The sequence below is a fragment of the Hyaena hyaena genome, unplaced genomic scaffold (genome assembly GCF_003009895.1).
Source record: "Hyaena hyaena isolate Hyena2069 unplaced genomic scaffold, ASM300989v1 scaffold_33, whole genome shotgun sequence".
In the NCBI taxonomy this organism is placed as follows: Eukaryota; Metazoa; Chordata; class Mammalia; order Carnivora; family Hyaenidae; genus Hyaena; species Hyaena hyaena.
Window position 1 is genome coordinate 5630693 of NW_024080666.1, and position 18301 is coordinate 5648993.

At 44.0% G+C, this 18301-nt stretch overlaps 1 protein-coding gene across 1 annotated transcript in view; it reads right to left on the minus strand.

Moving 5' to 3' along the window:
* Positions 1–902: 902 nt before the first annotated feature.
* LOC120229689 (SET-binding protein-like) overlaps positions 903–18301 on the minus strand; it is a 33463-nt gene continuing 16064 nt past the window's right edge. Inside the window, exons 2-5 of the mRNA XM_039228835.1 lie at positions 13326–13982; positions 2100–2151; positions 1415–1604; positions 903–1020 (exon numbers count right to left, since the gene is read on the minus strand). Coding sequence (XP_039084766.1) covers positions 903–1020; positions 1415–1604; positions 2100–2151; positions 13326–13811 — 846 coding nt within the window. The 5' untranslated portion in view covers positions 13812–13982. The remainder of the gene's footprint in view (positions 1021–1414; positions 1605–2099; positions 2152–13325; positions 13983–18301) is intronic.

Below are 18301 nucleotides of genomic sequence, written 5' to 3' on the forward strand. Positions count from 1 at the left end.
CAACAGCTTCCTGACTCTGAGACCTGAGGCAAGTAACTGGGGGTCTCTGAGCCTCATCTTATACATCTGGAAAATGGGGGTAATAACATCTCCATTGTGATTGTGGGGAGGATTTAGTAAACAATATGTGTCAAACACTTGGCAAAGTTCCCGGCTACTCAAAGCACCAAAACAGTAGACGTCGTTATGACCAGGAAAGCAGCCTGCACAGCTTTTCTCTGTGATTCAGGTTTTCCATAAAAGATGGGTCTCCTAGGCCTCTAATGGGCAGTTCATATTCTCCAGCAAGAAATCAGAAAACATAAGAGGCTAGACACCAAAGACTCTTTAAGAAAACCTCAGCAAGTTCTTCTGAGGTTAAGCAACTAGTAGGATCTTGTGTGACTTAGGGGATGAGACAGAAACAGGAAGAAAGACTTTTGTTAGCGTTGGTTTTAATGTTTTTTCTCTGTTTTGTTATTGTTTTTTTTCCCTCCCCCTGCCAAAGGATTAACGTGTAGGTTCTTAAACAAGGGGGTTCCCTATTTACAGCTGACAGCGGCAGCTGCAACCCCTGATTCTGCTGCAGAATGGCAGGGAATCGAATCAAAAAGAAAAGCAAGTGGACAACCTTTCCTCCGGGAGCACGAAACACAATACCAGCCTTTCGCCAAACCCAGCAGACCCCAGCTCTGATTGGAGGTTGCCTCGGAACAAAGGGAAATTGGTATTTAAAAAAAAAATCTTCTGAAAGCCAACTCAGCAGATGGTTTTTTCCTGGGCTCCAGGAGAAGGGGAGGGGGGGAGCGGGGAGGGGAAGGATACTGGGATTACACAACTGCCACCAGGATACAGATGACTGAGAAGTGACAAAGATGGGCAAAGAGGGCTGACCTCTCACCCCGGAATTTCACAAAGGGCAATTACACCATGTGGCGGGTATCTGGACGAGGCTGCTGACCGCTTCCAACCCGCAGCTGCTGTTCATCACAGCCACGTCTGGGGCCTTTATTCAAAGCAGGGGAAGAAAGACGCCAGGCGCTGAGGGGATATTGGAGGAAGCCATGGAAAAAGTTTAATTAGAGACTATAGTTTGTTAGAAATTGACTACAGGGCAGTTGCACAGAAGAGCACCTCATATTTCCACTGCACTTTTAACATTTCAGAACCATTTGTTCAGATTATCTTCAAAGTGATGCGAAAGGAAGAGACAGTATTAATCCCTTTTTAAATATGAGGAAACAAGGATTCATTCACTAAAGGCGGAACAGGGGTTCGGACCCAGAATCCCTGGTGTAGGGTAGCCACCCCCCTTGTGTTTCTCAGACCAGACGGTGCTCCCGGTGTCCTGTTTGGGAGGGGCTCTTTGTGAATCCCACACTTTTGGCCTGAACCAGGACACTTTAGAGAACATTGTAAATAGCTTCTAGATTACGTCACAGTGAGCCTATTATCCCATAGTCCTGTGCTGTGTTGCCAGCCATCACTGTCTACCACCAACTCACTGCTGGGGTGCCCTGATGAGTGTCTTTCAGTGGGGAGACGACTGTGGGCAGTGGATAAAGCGGCTGTCAGTCTCTGGGAAGATGCCACAATGCCCAGGTTCACCCACAGCCAGTCCACGGCTGTGCAGCAGGAGCAAGCAGGGGGATGGCACAAGACTCAGTGATTCTCTCCTGGAGGCTGTCTCAGCAGGACCCGCCACAGTGCATCTTTCAATGATCGCTTCCTGCTGCTGGAAACCATGAGACCTGAGGGCCGGAGGAGAGTGTGAGGGTTCCCTCACCCCCACCCCATAATTACCTGTAACTTCAAGGCAAGCCATTTAAAGGCTTTCCAAGCCCCTTCCTCAGTCTCTAAAACAGGAAAGAACAAAAGCTACTACACTGAACTATTCTAAGGAACAAACTGGAAAGAAGCAACAGTTGAGCGGAAGTGAACACTTTGTAAGGGTGCTGGGCAGGTGTGATGGTTGCTACCAATTTTTCATACTCTGCACTATCTGGAACATGTATTTTAACAGTTGGTTATACGTACTGTCCTGGGCTTTTCCCCTAAATGCCCTGAGATTGATTCTTTCTAATAACTATCTTTCTATACCCCACACAGCACTTACATACAATTCTGTAGATTCACGTAGAATTTAGACATCTCAGCTCTGCTGTGGTGTATCTGGATGAGTGCACAAAAATAGGCAGCATGATGAAAGATTTAAAGTGTTTCTTTTTTTTAATTTTTTAAAAAAATTATTTCTGAGAGAGAGAGAGACAGTGTGAGCAGGGGAGGGTCAGAGAGAGAGGGAGACACAGAATCTGAAACAGGCTCCAAGCTCTAAGCTGGCTGTCAGCACAGAGCCCGATGCAGGGTTCAAACCCACAAACTGTAAGATCATGACCTGAGCCAAAGCCGGACATTTAACCGATTGAGCCACCCAGGTGCCCCATGATTCAAGATGTTTCTAAGGAACCAATGCAAAATACACAGGGCTAACTAGGGAGAAGGTGATTTGGTAGAAAAGAGTGTCTTCCATAGAATTATCTTCATTGGCACAGAGCTAACGTGAACTTGTTTAACATCCAGGCTGGGGAAATAAAATAAGTGAATATTATATTAAAAGATATAACACCTGTCCTCAGAGAGCTTATGCAGTAACTGAGAAGAAAATACCCTTTTGACAGCACACTTAACAACCCTTTCCATTAGAAACAAGAAGGCTATTCTGTAAATGAGAAAGCATGTTCACAGATGGTGGAGACATCTAGAGATATCCCACCAAAGAAAGCATGGAAGGGGCATTCTGAGTGAGATAGCCACCTACATTTCAAAGTTGCCTTACTTCTATGCCTTCTGTGTAGTCCGCAGACCCAGACAAGACTGTCTAACAGTGATTCACATATCTGCCTAGAACTCTGCACGAAGAGATGAGAATAAGGATAATGCAAACACCTGAATTTTGGTCCAAAAAATCCCACTGAACGTAGGATGTGATCATTTAGACCAGCAAGAGTAGCATAAGGCAAAATTAAATTGGAGAGTTTCCTTGACCTTGAATTCAATGTACACCAACAATCTGAGGCTGCCAAAAGGCTGAGACAGCCCAGGGTCCTGTTAGTAGAAGTAGTGTGCTTAGAGCAGAGGAGGTCACAATCCCCTGGTGTTGTGTAAGGCCAGACCACCTTCCAGTCCTGGGTCCTGTACTCTGTTTTGTGAGTACCCACCTCCTTATCTTTGCCTTTTAGGAGAAACAATGACAAACCAGCATCCATAGCATAGGAACCAAGGTAGTTTGGAACCAGGAAACCACGGACTCCAAAGAACAGTTTCAGGAACTGGAAATATTTGAGTTTTAAACGAATGACTTTAGTGCAACATAAAACAAGAGTTCTCCTATACCCAGGGCTGCCTCAAGAGGTACCAAGCCTCTTCCCCAAGGGCCACTGAGCAGCTGCCAAATAACAGATAATTGTCCATGAGGGATTTTGGAAAGTATCTTTTGTTTGTTCAGTAGCGGTGCTAAAGGAAATATTCAAACTTTCAGTCAATTCCACGACTTGGAAGTGTGACCCAACTGTGGACCTCTTCTTTTCTTCTGACCTATAACTGCTGTGGTCGGCCTTCCCCTGTTCCCTGAGCTGGTGCCAAATTCCTGCCTATGTCCTCAATGGATTTAACCCCTAGTCTCAGACCCTTTCTGGATCTCCCAATCTTTATTTCTTCCATGACCCACCAGCATCCAAACGTCAGCATCATGTTAACCTGCCACCCATTCAATGTCAGCAATCCAGTGGGAAGACAGGGACGTTAGGGGCCTAATGGTACAAGGAAGAGCCACACACCCAAATACATTGGTTTTCACCTCCTTGCTCCCTAAAAAAGATAGGGATGGAAACATAGAAATTCCTATTATATGTTAAAAATAGATTCCCTTTAGCTGTACTACTATAAGAAGCCATAAGAAACAACTCCCTTAGAGAGGCAAACCATGAGAGACTCTTGAATGCTGACAAAAACTGAGGACTGATGGATGTGGGGGGGAGGGGGGATGGGCATGGAGGAGGGCACTTGTGGGGATGAGCACTGGGTGTTATGTGGAAACTAATTTGACAATAAACTATTTGTAAAAAAAAAAAAAGAAAAGAAACAACTCCCTTAGGGTGGTTCTCTGGGGGTCTGTTGGGAAAAACTCTGCAATTCCTGAGTTGTGTTCTCATTCACAACACTAAGCCAATGAACCAACTGGCCCAGCATAAAAAGCTGCCCATACTCTTGGGCACATTCATATTTGCAAATGAATACTTCTTATTGGCAAGGCATGGCTGCACACCTTGAGGTCAGTCTGTCTGACTGCTGTCGGTTTGTCTCCCTTCAAGAATTTCCTCCTCCTTCCCTACTTCTGATCCCCCACTGTGAAGCTGGCTAGAAACTCGTGAGAGGCAAAGAAGAAGGTCTGGGGAAAAACACAATAAACAAGGTCTAGAAAATACACTAAAGTAACCTGCATTTGATACTAATGATGATTATCAAATGGTCTCACAGGCCAGGTAGCAAGATGGGAACTGCCTGGACTTCTCAGAGTAAATAAAGGCCTCCATTGTTTCCCCTGATGAGGTCACAGGCTGGTGGGGAGGTGAGGGAAGTTGGCTCGGGGAGGGAGGGGTAGGCAGGAAGGAAAGAAAAAAAAACAAAAAAACAAAACAAAAAAAACCCTGGGACTTCAGAGAGAAATGCATACTCAAGGTATACAAGGAGGCCCCTCTCCTTCACAGGACAAGATCCCCTGGAATACCATGGAAAGCTAGAAGGACTCCTCGAAGTTCTGTAGTCCAAACCTGCCCACAATGCAGAGCTCTGATTGCCATGTTCTGACATGTATGCTCAGACAGTAGCCTCAGCCTGCACAGAGCTCACTGCTTTACCAGCCAGGACATATAATTCAGACTCCTGCACATGCTGGGTGCAACTAGGAGACCACGTGACTATTTGCATGCTGTGTCTGTCTGTATGCCTCCCGGGGACCTGGCTCCACCAAATTTTTGCCCTCCCCACTGCCACTCGGCAACCTATTCCTCTGGCCACTAGTTCTTCTTTCGGGAGGATGGGGTGGTTCCCAGAGCCTCCATGGCCACCTTCTAAATCAGGTCATCCTGAAGACCATCAAAGTTGAAACCCCTTCCTCAAAGCAGTTAGGCCATGTGCAAATTATAACATTGAATTTTTAGCTTATTATCAATAAGCAACACCCCAGCCCACAACACTTCATTGGCTCGTGCTGTTTTCTATACATAATGTAGTCAGGAGACTGAACCAAGGCCTGGGACCCAGAGTCTGAGAACCGCACTGCTACATCCCTTTGCTCTTGGCCTATGCCCTCACCAGGCCCAATGACTTCCTGACCAAAGCCACTCGAGTCTCACACACAAGCAAGGCAGGCGGGGGTCATCCTGGAATGTCCTGGGACATCCTGCATGGCAGTGCTTTGAAGGCAGGACGTTTGAACTTAAAGTTGCAGGAATCAGAAGAATCAAAGGAGCGGGTAGAGCAGAGCCAAAGGGATTGTTTCTCTCACCTTTTATTAAAAATTTTTTAAAAAGGCCATGCCGTGGAAGATCAACCGGAAACGCAGCTCTGAGAGAACTTTTTGAGGATGTGAAATTGCAATGATGGAGAGGAGGGAGATTCTGCAAACACTGACAGCGTGACCAGGAGAGAAGGCAGCACCCACTGAACCCCAATTGGTCGTTCTTATGACACTGCTTTAACACTTTCATTTTGAGTCAAGCTTTGAGCTCAGCAGCAATTCTGGTTTGGTAGATAAATGACCACAGAGATAAAAGACCTTTGAACCATCTCTAAATAAATCCCCACAGCAATCCTCACCACCACCGAAAGAAAGAAAGAAAGAAAGAAAGAAAGAAAGAAAGAAAGAAAGAAAGAAAGAAAGAAAGAAAGAAAGAAAGAATCCCACCAGTGATACTAGTTGATGCGTGTGCAGGCATCAGAAATGAGACAGTGGCACTGCCAGCCACTAACACAATTCAACACAGCCTGTAGCAATACGAAAGCAGAATCAGCCTAGAGAAACCAAGGCTTCTGAGACAACCCACACCCCCCAGGAGCCCATCACCACTGCGAGTCACTGTGAGTCAGCTGTACCTGCATGGAGGATGGTCCTGTGGGTGGCCCAAATACGCTGGATGCTAGCACAGTAATCAGAGTAATGCACACTGAGCAAGGGGCTGTGCTAAGTGTCCACAGGCCTTCTATCCCCTCAAGACACTAACAAGGAGGTGCTGCTATTATCCCTGATTTTCACACAATCAGGACACAGTCTCAGGAGGTTAAGTAACGTGCCTGAGGTGATAACAGAACCCCAGTTCTCTTCCTGTAAAGACAATGAGAACCCAGCCCAGAATACAGGGGATCTGACTTCCAATCCACTCCCAGGGCATGGACTCTTGCTAACAGGTTTCTTATTCCTCACTTCAGGGAATGAAGGGCTCTCCGTCAGAACAGAATACAGATTCTCTGCTTCATTACTCTGCCAGGGTATCTTCAATAGTATGGAGTTCACCAAAAATGTTCCTTGGAGAAGTCCAAAGTTAAACTGACTACCAAGGGAATAGCAAAACCAAGAGGAAAAGAGCCAGCATGGTATGTTAAACCCCTAGAGAATCCAAAATACAGAAGAAAAACACGAGTTTGATAAATCTCACCACTTTTAAATTCAACTCTGACGCTTGCTCCTACAATTGTGGGCCTTTTGACACTGGGGCAGAAAGGAAATAATCTGATGATGGAACAGTGGGTCCAAAGAGAGGTCAAAATTTTTGTTTATAGTAATTAGTTTTGTTAAAGAAAGACTTGCCCCATCTAGCAGAATGGCTCTTAAAGTTTCCAGTTTTTAGAACAGACATAAGGCTGCGGGTATCAGAAGCTGTTTTTAGTTCATCTTTTTTTGCTTTTTGTTTTGTTTTGTTTTTAACATGCAGAAACTGCGATCCAGGAAGGTAAAGCAATCTTGCTGAAATTATTAGTGACAGAGACAGAGCTAGTGCCCAGGGCTCCCGTCCCCAAGTCCAATGTTCTGTCCCTTACACCTTCAGCTCCAGATGTCAAGTGTTACTTGTTGCTCCATGAAGACAAATACTTTGTGGAGAAGGTCATTTACCACCCTTCATACAGCTTTAGCTACAAAATAACAAGGGAGAAAGAAACCTACCAGGAAACAGAATTTTCAGGCACACTGATGAATAAATAGGAATGTGCTGCTTTTTAAAAAAAAGTCTATAGCAAGAAAACATAAAATTAAATAAAAGGGGAAATTCAGCCTCTTGCAAAGAAGAGCTGGCAAGAGCTGCTCTCCTATCAGGTTGAGGGTGTTATAGAGGGAAGAAGTTCATACCCTCAGGAGTTGAAAACACCACATTCTCACCTTCAGAAGACAGGGCAAACCCACAGTTAAGTGGTGCATTTAGGAGTGACCGGAGAGGCCTCTGGGCAAAATGATGGCAAAGGAAGGACACCCTAGCCACAACGAAGTGGAAGGCTCTCTGCTGGATGCCCAGGGCCACCACCAGAGTGGAGGAGATGAGCACAGCAGTCAGATATCAGGCATTCTGAGTTACCTTTTTCCTCTGCCCAACACCCCCTCCCAACTATCTGATATACCAAACTGCCACAACCACAGAGAGTCAAGAGAGAAATGTGCACCTTAACACCCTATGGAAAAATGGAGAACCCTAGTACAGACCTCATCTTTGACAGCTGTATTACCTAAAGGCTCTCCTTTTAAGTTTCTCTGCCCTACATCACTTTCATTATATTCCCTGGGCCCCTAAACCTTCCCTTTTTCCAGTTTAAAGCCCACTGAGCATTCCCATTACTTACAGAATTAAATGTAAACCCATTTATTTATTTATTTGACATTCACCATTCCCTGCAATGCGATGCTAACCTCACTTCCCATCTACATCCATACTTTTGAGTGTTTGGCACGAAGAAGGCACTATTTAAAGAATGAGTAAATGAATGCATGACCCACTGAACTTCCTAAGCGAGGGTCAGGAGTGTTCAGAGCAGAATAGTAGAGGCTTTCCATAGACACATAAAGATGGTGTAAGTGGGATTGTCAAGAACAAACCCTGAGCATGGTTCCAGGACCATGGCAGGCACGTGATGAATGTGAGGTTGAAGTCCTTGCTATTGGAGGAAACACATTCTCTTGATGAAGCTGGGAAAAGGGAACTCTAAATCCAGAGAAATAAAATAGAAGTTGTATTTTAATCAAAGGCAAATAAAAATTCATGAGCACAACAAAGGAAAGAATAAGACTTTAACTCATGAGGCTTTGATTTTCCCTCAAACAATCCAGAACACTTAGAATTAAGGGCAATATAACAGATTATGATCTTGTCACTCTAACTGATGTTGGAAGGTATAGAGGAAATGTTCCAGTGCTTAGAATCTTTACCTTCCAGCAAGTCTTTCAGAGTATGACCACTTCAGAACTGGAATACAGCATTAGCTTTGGAGTATAGAAGAACTGGCTTCAAAGACCAGCCCTGACCATTTCTGTTAGTGCTTTTCTGAAGCAAATGAGCCTCAATTTCCTCATCTATGAATAAGTAATATCTGCCTGGCACGACTGTTAAAAGGACTAATAGTGAAGGTAAATACATGTAAAACAGCTAGCACAGGGCCTGCCACAAATCCAAACTGTTTATCATGATGTGTGCTCTGTAAATTACCCATTTTTCCTAAAATCTTCCATTGAGTTATATCATGTGGAAATTATCATCTCTATTTGGCAGATAAAGAAACTAGGGCTTCAGCAAGGTTATACTCCAGATCCATAGCCACCAAGCCAGTTGGTGCAGATTGCCACCCCATATCTCCCAGCCTGGGTCACTGAACAGAGCTTGGGTAAAAGTCCCCTATCCTTCTCATCCTGTTGAACCTGGATAGGAGTTCCTGATTCTCATGAAAAGTCCTCAGGAAAGAGGAGAGATGCTAAGCTCTGCCCAGCTGTGAGCCTCTCAAAGACTTGTCACCGTTGGAACATTCTATGCTCATGTGCTGTACTGGAATTTGCTTCTAGAAACTCCATCTTATGTTCTTCATTTTGACTGAGTGACCTAGAAGGGAACTACATGAAGTTTATGTTATTTCATCACTTGCTGAGTAAGTCTAATATGCAACAGTGCCAGACCATGGTAAAGAGTAAGTTGTCTTTATTGAGATAATCTGCAAAGCAAGTCCATCCACAGGGCAGTTCTGAGGCCCTGAAATATGTTCAGAATTCTCTTCTCAGCCTCTACTTCTTACCAAATGCTACTCTTACACCTCACATAAATTCATTCGTCAGAAACCCACTGCCATATGACATTTCATTGCCATCCTAATTTCATATGGAAGAGGGGTGACCTATCCCTTGGTTAGAAAGAGTCCATGCATCCTTGAGCCAGTGAGAGAGTATCTTCATGGGTCCCTCCTACCATCCCACCACTTTGAAGGCCATGTTACCTCAATATTTATAATGCCTCTCCAGTTTGGAGGGTTGAATCTTGGAATAAAGCCCTTGAGGATGTCACACATAAACATCTTCACCCCAAAGTAGTAGAACATGCTGAAATACAGTTAGCCTAGCAAAATCTTAGCTCTGATATGTAAGGAATGCTATCATTATCCTAAAGAGTGTTCTTTTTACAAATATCAATGAAAAAGAAAATCATTTGGGAGCCAATATAAGTTGCCGTTGCCTAAGGCTGTCAAACAATGACTTGAACAAAATTAATTCGTCTGCAAAAAAAGAGGGAAAAAAAAGTACATAATGATGTAACACCCAATTTCCCCCAGCCTCCAAGTTTGAAGGCTCAATCCTTAATAACAAAAGAAAGCAAAATCCTTGTTATCCTGGAACTGTATGTCCTTATCCCTAAAACAAGGCTTGGCAATAAATAAATTACACACACACACACACACACACACACACACATATATGTATATATACATAATGTTTTTCCCTTTTGGAAAGGGCCAGATAGTACATAGTTTAAGCTTTGTGGGACATACAGTCTCTGTCACAACCACTCCACTCTGCCGTCTTCATGCAAAAGCAGTCATAGACAAAATGTAAACAAATGGATGTGGCTCTGTTCCAATAAAACTGTATTTATGGACACTGAAATTTGAATTTCATATAATTTTCACATGTTACAAAATATTATTCTTTGTTTGATTTTTTTCCAACCATTCTTTGCTTGTGGACTGTATAAAAACAGGAAAGGAACGAGATTTGGCCCCACACACTACAGTTTACCAACCCCTGCTCTAAGCTAGCATATATATTCAGGTGACCCCCAAGTCACCTGAATCTCTACCAACTCAAGGATCAGCTCAACAGAGCCTCCCTCCTAACTCCCAGTCTAGGACCTGAGTCCCAGGGGCCACTGCATGCACACTTCTCCAATGAGTGGCTTGCCTCATTAAAAAAAAAAAAAAAAAGTGGGGGCAGGGCACCTGGCTGGTCAGTCAAGTGGAGCATGTGACTCTTGGTTTCAGAGTGATAAGTTTGAGCCCCACACAGGGGGCAGAGTTTGCTTTTTAAAAAAAGACCCAGAAGACTGGATTATAGAGTCAGACATTGATCTGTTGCTTACCGTATGCCATCCTCATCCTTTCCCCCATCCCAAGTTACTGATCGCATGTTTCACATTCCTACAAATAAGTAAATTCTGCAAGTTCATGGTCCTGAAACAGCAAGCAAGGTTTCTACCTCTCCACCTCAACTTCAGCTTTTACTAACTCCCTCTTTTCAAAACAACAGAAATTCTGGAGAGTTACAGAGTTAATATTCTCATCCAATAGAGATCAGAGAATGTTTCCATCATCTATCAAGTGATTAAGACTAAGAACTGATAACTTTATTCATTCATTTCTAGAAAGTAACCACTCCAGGCATAAATAAAGTAGGATGGATGGAGAAGAAGAGTATGAAGCAAGCTCCTAACAATTTAAAATTTTTGTAGATCCTCCCATTACAGTGTTAGCATAATGCAACACTGTGAGCTGAATTTTAGTACTTCCTCTCCCTTTCCCTCCTTTCCAATTTCTGAGACTTAGAAACACTTACTTGGGATGTCACACATTGGGAGAAGCGATTTCACCTCTCTTTCTGATAAAGCACAAAAAGGACATCCAGCTTTTTGGTCGAGGATGACCAGCCTGAGAATTTCAGATATGAGAATGGAAGTCTACTGCACACTGTAGCTTCTAAATCATCCCCATGTCACAAAGTCCACAGTTTTATTCTGGGGCATTCCAAGAGACAGAGGGCTATCTTTGGGAACACCGTTGTGGCTTTATGGAAAGTCATAACTGATCGGGACAACGTGGCTCTTTCTAGGGTAATGAACTTGGGTTTGCACACCCCAAACTGTGGGCTGTTGCTTAAATCCTGGCAGTGATGGGGATGTAGGGAAAACAGTTACCACAATTTTCAAGACTGCCCACCCACACAAAAATCCAACAATGCACAAAGAACTGGCCATCTCCATGGCCACAGACAAAGATACTCATTTTCAAAGCTGAAGAGACCCAACTTCAATGCAAAGTGTTACTTTCTAAGTGGATCCTAATTTGAGCTGTTCCCTTTTCTGGCAAGAATTTCAAACATTTCTAAAAGCACGTAGGTAATCTTTGGTTTTATGACAGAGACCCTAAAAATCACTGCAACTTATAATGGGGACAGGGGAGGGAAAGCACGACCTCTGTGCTCTGTGAAAACAAGCCAACTTCTAAATATTATTTTGTATTCCAAATGTTAAAATAAGATGACCAACTGTTCTGGCTTGTCCACAACTGAAGGGGTATGTGGCCACAAGACTTTTGGTTTTAAAACTGGGATAGTCTAGGGGCACCTGAGTGGCTCAGTGGGTTAAGCGTCTACTTCGGCTCAGGTCATGATCTCACAGTTCATGGATTCGAGCCCTGTGTCAGGCTCCATACTGACAGCTAGCTCAGAGCCTGGAGTCTGCTTCGAATTCTGTATCTCCCTCTCTCTCTGACCCTCCCCTGCTCACAGTGTCTCCCTCTCTCTCAGAAATAAATAAAAAACATTAAAAATGTTTTTAATAAATAAAAAATACTGGGATAGCCTGAGCAAACCAGAAAGCCCTGATCACCCCAGAAAATCTTCCCTCATCCAGGTCTTTGGATTTTAAATTCAACATATCAGCCCAAACACTTAGTGTGAGGGAGGACACAGGCCCTACACCAAAGAAACAACATGATTCCTAGCAGTTCTACTGAAAATGACTACTGAGAAGCTCAAAAACCACTAGTAACAGAAATACTACAGATTATCTCTGAGCCATCATGGAGAGTCATTTATTTGTGCTATTTTTAGCTAATGCATCATGTCTAGAGCCCAAGTAAATAAGATGTGGGGGAAAGTTACAAAGACTCTGATGAACTCCTACCACCCAGAACCCAAAACCTCTGTCAGCAAGAGGGCTCCTTTCAGAGGCATTTACAAGCCACAGAGAGTTTTAGAGACAAACACTTTCAAGACTAGGGCAGTCCTCTGCTATCACAGCTGAGTGCCATACTCCTCCCAAGAAGGGAAGTCACTGTAACCCCCTGTGATATAATTACAATGAAACCTGGACCCATTCATTCCCAATCAACTAATACCTCCAAACACCTAGAGAGCTGTTTTCTACCTGTTAGACCTTAAGGAGGAAAATGACAACCAACCAAGTTCAGTCAATACCCAATTTTAAAAACTCTGTGATGTGTTAGACAAAGATTCAGGTCAGTCATCCATACCTTCCTCTTTCTCCAGTTTGAGCTCCAGGGCTCACCACTGGCTTTCAAAACAATGATCTCTTGCTTCTAATGGCCTAAATTACTATGAAGATGGTTTCTTTAGTCCAGTGAATGACTTGCCTACTTTAGAAAGACTTAACTAATTGAAACCAAAAGAAAGTTATAAACATTCTTGACTCTTCTGATTGACCAAAATTCTCCAAATCCCACTCTTATTTTGTCACAGCTTAGTCAGGTCTGACCCACCCAAGTGGCTGCTACATAATACACAGAAATGTTCCAGAATTATAATTCTAGTAGCTATTGATTTTCATGTAGGTAGAAGATACAATAATAAATTAGACACTATACCAAGATATCAGAGGCATTTCTTCGGGAAGGTGTTAAGTTATTCCATCAAAGAGACTGATAATTCCGAAATAAATAAGTAATAATCAAACAGACCTTTAAGAGTTGAGGTGGGGGGAGATGGCAAAAATGAACTAACAAAAAAACCCCTACAAAACAGGGTTCCCTACCTTCTTTTTGGAGTGGCTTCTTTCCTCCTCCTTCGTGGCTTTGCTATTTTTCCCAGCACGGGACACCTTCTGGTCGCCAGACTGCTTAATGGTGATCTTGATCTCAGGTGGGCATATATAGTTCTCCAGATTCTTTGGGGGTTTCTTAGCCCGCTTGGTGGTCTGAATCTTCAGCTTCAGACTCCCCTCTGTAAAGTTCGCCTCCTTGATAGAAAATTCCTGTTCTTCCAGGCCATCTCCTGCAACCCATTTCTCACTGTCTGCATTTGAGTTGGAATCCACATCCTGCCCTGAGCCCAGTTCATCCTCCTCCTCTGGCTCCATGCGTTCTCCGCCCACTGGGATCCCCTTCCCAGGTCCTGGAGTGGAGAGCAAAGATTCTCCTGCACAGCCGGGAGCAGTCGGGGGCTTGGCCGAGGAGACAGGAAGGAATTCCGACTCATCCCCCCTTTGCCGGGAGCTGCTTAAGATTTCCCTGGACTCCATGACAATCCTACAGTCTTCAGGAGTTCTCAGGAGGTGGGAGGGAAGAGGGAGAAAGGGAAAGGTGAGAAGCAAGGACACCCCAAATCCCAAGGACAAAGTGGTCCAGCTGCTGGGTTCAGAGTCCCGGGAATGGAGACACGGCCAAGTGTTCAGAAGAGGTCAGATCTGCAACTGAGAAGCAGAGCGATAATTAGTCATGGCAGGAAGGAAAATGACCTCAAAAGTAACTCAGTGTAAGTTCTAGAAGCCCCTTCCCCCTAATCTATGGCATCAGAGAAAAAAAAAAGATGGGAAAAAAAAAAACCAAACCAGAACATGCACATCCCCAAATTGGATTATACTGGATAATATTAAACACACACACACACACACACACACACACACAGCCCTTCACTGAATAGTTACTTTTTCTAGTTATGGGCCCAAGAATAAAGATATGAGCAGCTAGTCCTCCAGTTCAATATAAAGCTACAAGTTTCTTATACTGCAGCCACACAGCTAGCTGAGTCACCATCAAAACCAACCATGATGAAAGGGAAGTCTAAAGTGTTGAGGTAGGTCTGTGGGAACCACGTTTGGCTGGCTTCTTGCACCACTTCCCTCTGACATGTGAAGAACAGTTTGCAAAGCTCCACACAACCCCTGAGCCGCTCTCCATCATCTGGTTGGAAGGACATTTAGCTAACCTCCTGACCATTCTTTCTTTCTCATCTTCCATGGTAAATTATTTCAATTACACAAAATTAGCTTTATTTCTTAAAACAAATGCAAAGCTTAGATGCAGGCTTGCAAGAGGAAAAAATAAAGAGTTCAGCGGAAAATCACTTCTAATGCTGTGATTAATGCAAAACAATGGCTAAAAATGTTTCTGTTCACACAAAAGATATTTAATCATTATCAATTATTTAGATAAAAATAGCCATTTGAGACAGCTTTAATTCCCTTTCTGGTCCTTAAATAAAATGGCATTCTGTCTACAGGACAACAAAAAAGGGAAAAAGAGAGAGGGAGAATTTCACAGACTTTTGGAAGTGTCAGGAATGGTTCTCCCCGCCCCCTGCCCCTAGGGTCTTTGATTCTGCCTTCCTCCCAGAGGAAACCAGAAACATCAGTCAGGTTCTCTTCAGACCATCATAGGATCAGCTAAACCATTCCACACCCTTATTCACTGTATATCCCATTATACCCAGCTTCAAGACCCCAAAGGAAGTGCAGTGCTCATCCTCAAGAGAAAACGGAGAGCCCCAGGGCTGCACAAAATTTCAAGACATTATCTTCTTCCATCCTTAGGCTGTAGGTGCGATCACACTCAAGCCTTAAATAGCTCAATAGGCTAAGGTTTCCCAGCAGAAGACACTGCTGCACACCTTCCACCTTGGAGCCCAGCAATTCAAGGTATTAACCAGCAAATGTGCCCACCAGAAAATGCCCAACAACAACTGCGAAGACACATTCAGAACAGCCAAAAGTGAAGCCTGGAGACCGGGCATGTCTTTTCTCCCTCTGGAACCAGTACATTTTCGGCTGACATCGTGTGAGGAAACTGGCCAGCAAGGCAGCCATTCTCTGCTCCCCAGAGAAGCCCAGGCGCATACTTGGCTCCTGGAAACGGCTCAGCCCTGCAGAAAGACACATTTACAACTGCTTCCTCTAAGGGGAAAACCCAAGGCGCACAGCATTTCTGGAAGAGAAGAGCGTCTTCGCTGAATCTGTCACATGAAGACTGAGCAGCCACCACAGAAGGGGCAAAGTCCCCACTTAACGGCAGGGGAGGGCAGTTAGACCAGGTGACACTTGAAGTTTCTTTTACTTGTAAGATTATTTGTGTCATCTAGACTGATCTGTCTACCTCCCTAAAACTTTATATAATTTTTAAAAAGTCAACATTCATTGAGGCCTCTCACTGGTGTCGGGTACCATACTAGCTGGTGAGGAGACATCAGGATGCCATAGAATGTGTCCCTGTGTGTCAAGCAGCAATTGTCCAGTAGATCTTTCTCAGCATGTACCCCAGGTCCATCCAAACTGCAAGCCATGTTTTCATGTGGCAGTAGTGTTCAGTGGTTTGCTTCCTGTGGCAGGAATCTTCAATGTGACGTTCAATAACTCTGAAGTTATTCTCATGTCAGGGCAAAAAGTGAGTTCTCCATTAAATGTTCCTAAACTAAACTATATCTAACTGGACCTTTGAATGTCTATTGCAGGTTCTATGCTGTGATAAAAGAAGTGAACACACTACTATTCAGAGGAATGAATAGTAGTGTGAAATGGTATATTATTAAGAAAATCTTTCCCCTTAAAAAATTTCCTTCAGAATTCCTTATATTTAATGGTATAAATCACGAATTAATTGACGTCAAAGACAACATTCCAAAACTTAAAACTCAAGTTGTGAGAAGTCCACAAAAAAATGAAAATTCAACAATGTATTTATCAGTGCTCTTCCAGTCAAGACCCTAAGATAACAACTGAAATACAATCTCTTTCTTCAAAGAGCTGACATTCTTGAAGAGAGATTTGGAAAATAACTAAAACAGAGTAGATATTTATATGTCCTATAGTAAAGAAGAGAAACAAAGGGAAGAGAAAACGTTTCCCACTTCGGTGAGGTACAGAGAAATAGACGGGAAACTATACAGGAAGGCTTCAAGGAGGGCACAGAATATGGCTTTGACCTTCAGGGGCTTCAACAGGTGGAGTGGGAATAGGAAAACCATGGCAGACATAGAGAAGCACGCAGGGCGGCCTGGGGCAGGAGCCTGCAGGAGGGTCATGCTCAAGAAAGAGAGAGTTGATGCTTGACTGGGAGATGTGGCACAAAATGGGGACTGGTGAGAGGTAAAGCTGGAGATAAAAGGTTACAACCAGATGACAGGACACCCTTGAATGCTATGCTAATGAGCTGGATTTTATCTTACAGGTAATGGAAAGCCATTTAAGGGATGTCAGTAGGAAAGGGGTACTATCAAAGCTATGCATTAGGAAGATAATTCTGGCATGTAGCGTAAGGGGTGAATTAATGGAACCTGATATTAGAGGCAGGGGGACCATAAGGAGGCTCAGCTGAAATTCAATTCTTCTTGCATGAGGACCCGAACCAGGGCAGTCTGAGTATGACATGATAAATAACAGAGATCAAACAGTAATGCAGTTTCAAATCATCCCAATGTCCAGGAACACATCACTTCCAGACTTTCTGTACCAGTCTCACTTTAAGAATCCAGTCTTAGGGTTCATTAGTCACCAACTTGCATTCCCTGTTCAAATCAAACCAGTCTCTACTGTGGCATTACAAACACAGAATTCTTCCCACCTTGGTATTTTTATAGAATCATTTCTTACATCCCCTTCCACCGGCCCATGCAATGACTGGCATACAGTTGGTCCTCTCCAAGTGTTTGTTGTGTGAAGGAATGAACAAACAAACACACAGATCCCAACCTTCCCATAGTTCAAGGTCATGCCCAAGCCTTCGCTTCTCCATGGCAACATTTTAAAAACCCTGGACTGCAGCACTCCCTCCCTGGCCTGACTCACACTGCACCCAGCTGTGTAGCTTGCCACTAAATAGTAGTCTTGCATGGTCTTCTTGCTGTTTGGAGCACACAAATCTTCTTTTCCTTACTCAATCGCAATTCAGTCTCAGGCTAAGACTGACTGTGGTTGTACAACCCTTACATTCACTTCAGCACCCAGTGCAGGATTGAGCACTTGAAGGGCTTCAAGTTCTTTCTGAATGAAAATGAATTAGGCCCCTGACAGCTATTCAAAGTCCTGTGCGGTTCCAACTACTCCAACTGCAGCTTTGCCGGCCTAAGCACCCTCTGACAAATTCACTGTCTATGCTAAGGATTATAATCTAGCCCCCCATGTCCACATGCACCCCTCACCTTAAAAAACTAAAGAGGCTTTCAAAAGTGAAGAGCAAAGAAACCCAACCTGTCTGTTTACTTCCCCGCACACAAAGCTGTTGTTCTCCTTTCCCCTTCTCCCAGCACGTACCTGCCACCCCAAATTCACCGTTCACTTTTTTGGTGAGCCTGGGAGACAACTGAGAGTTCTCTTGTGGCATACCCCTGCCAACATGGGAGCCTGAGCACACGCACCCACTCGTGCACTCACAGAGGAGAGAAGCCAACGCAAGGTGAAAACCTTTTGCCTTGTCACATTCCAGCAGTCAGCGACTCCTCCAGAGGGGGCGGGTGCACAATGGACACTCTGTACTTGGCTCAGGCTCCGAGTCCAAATAAAGTTAACCCTTCGGTGGCTTCCTGCAAGACCTGGTGGCAGGGCATAGGAGTAATAAAACTTGCTTAGGAAATAACTTCCCAGCAGGTCCCACGGAAACACAGGGACAAGAAGGGTGGTGATGTACTTGGAAAGAACGCTGGCGGAGAAGTCTGGGAACCTGCCCTCGACTCATGGCTCTGCCGTTCACAGTGACTGTTACGCCACTTTGAGTCCTTTATTCCACACTTATCTCAGCAATG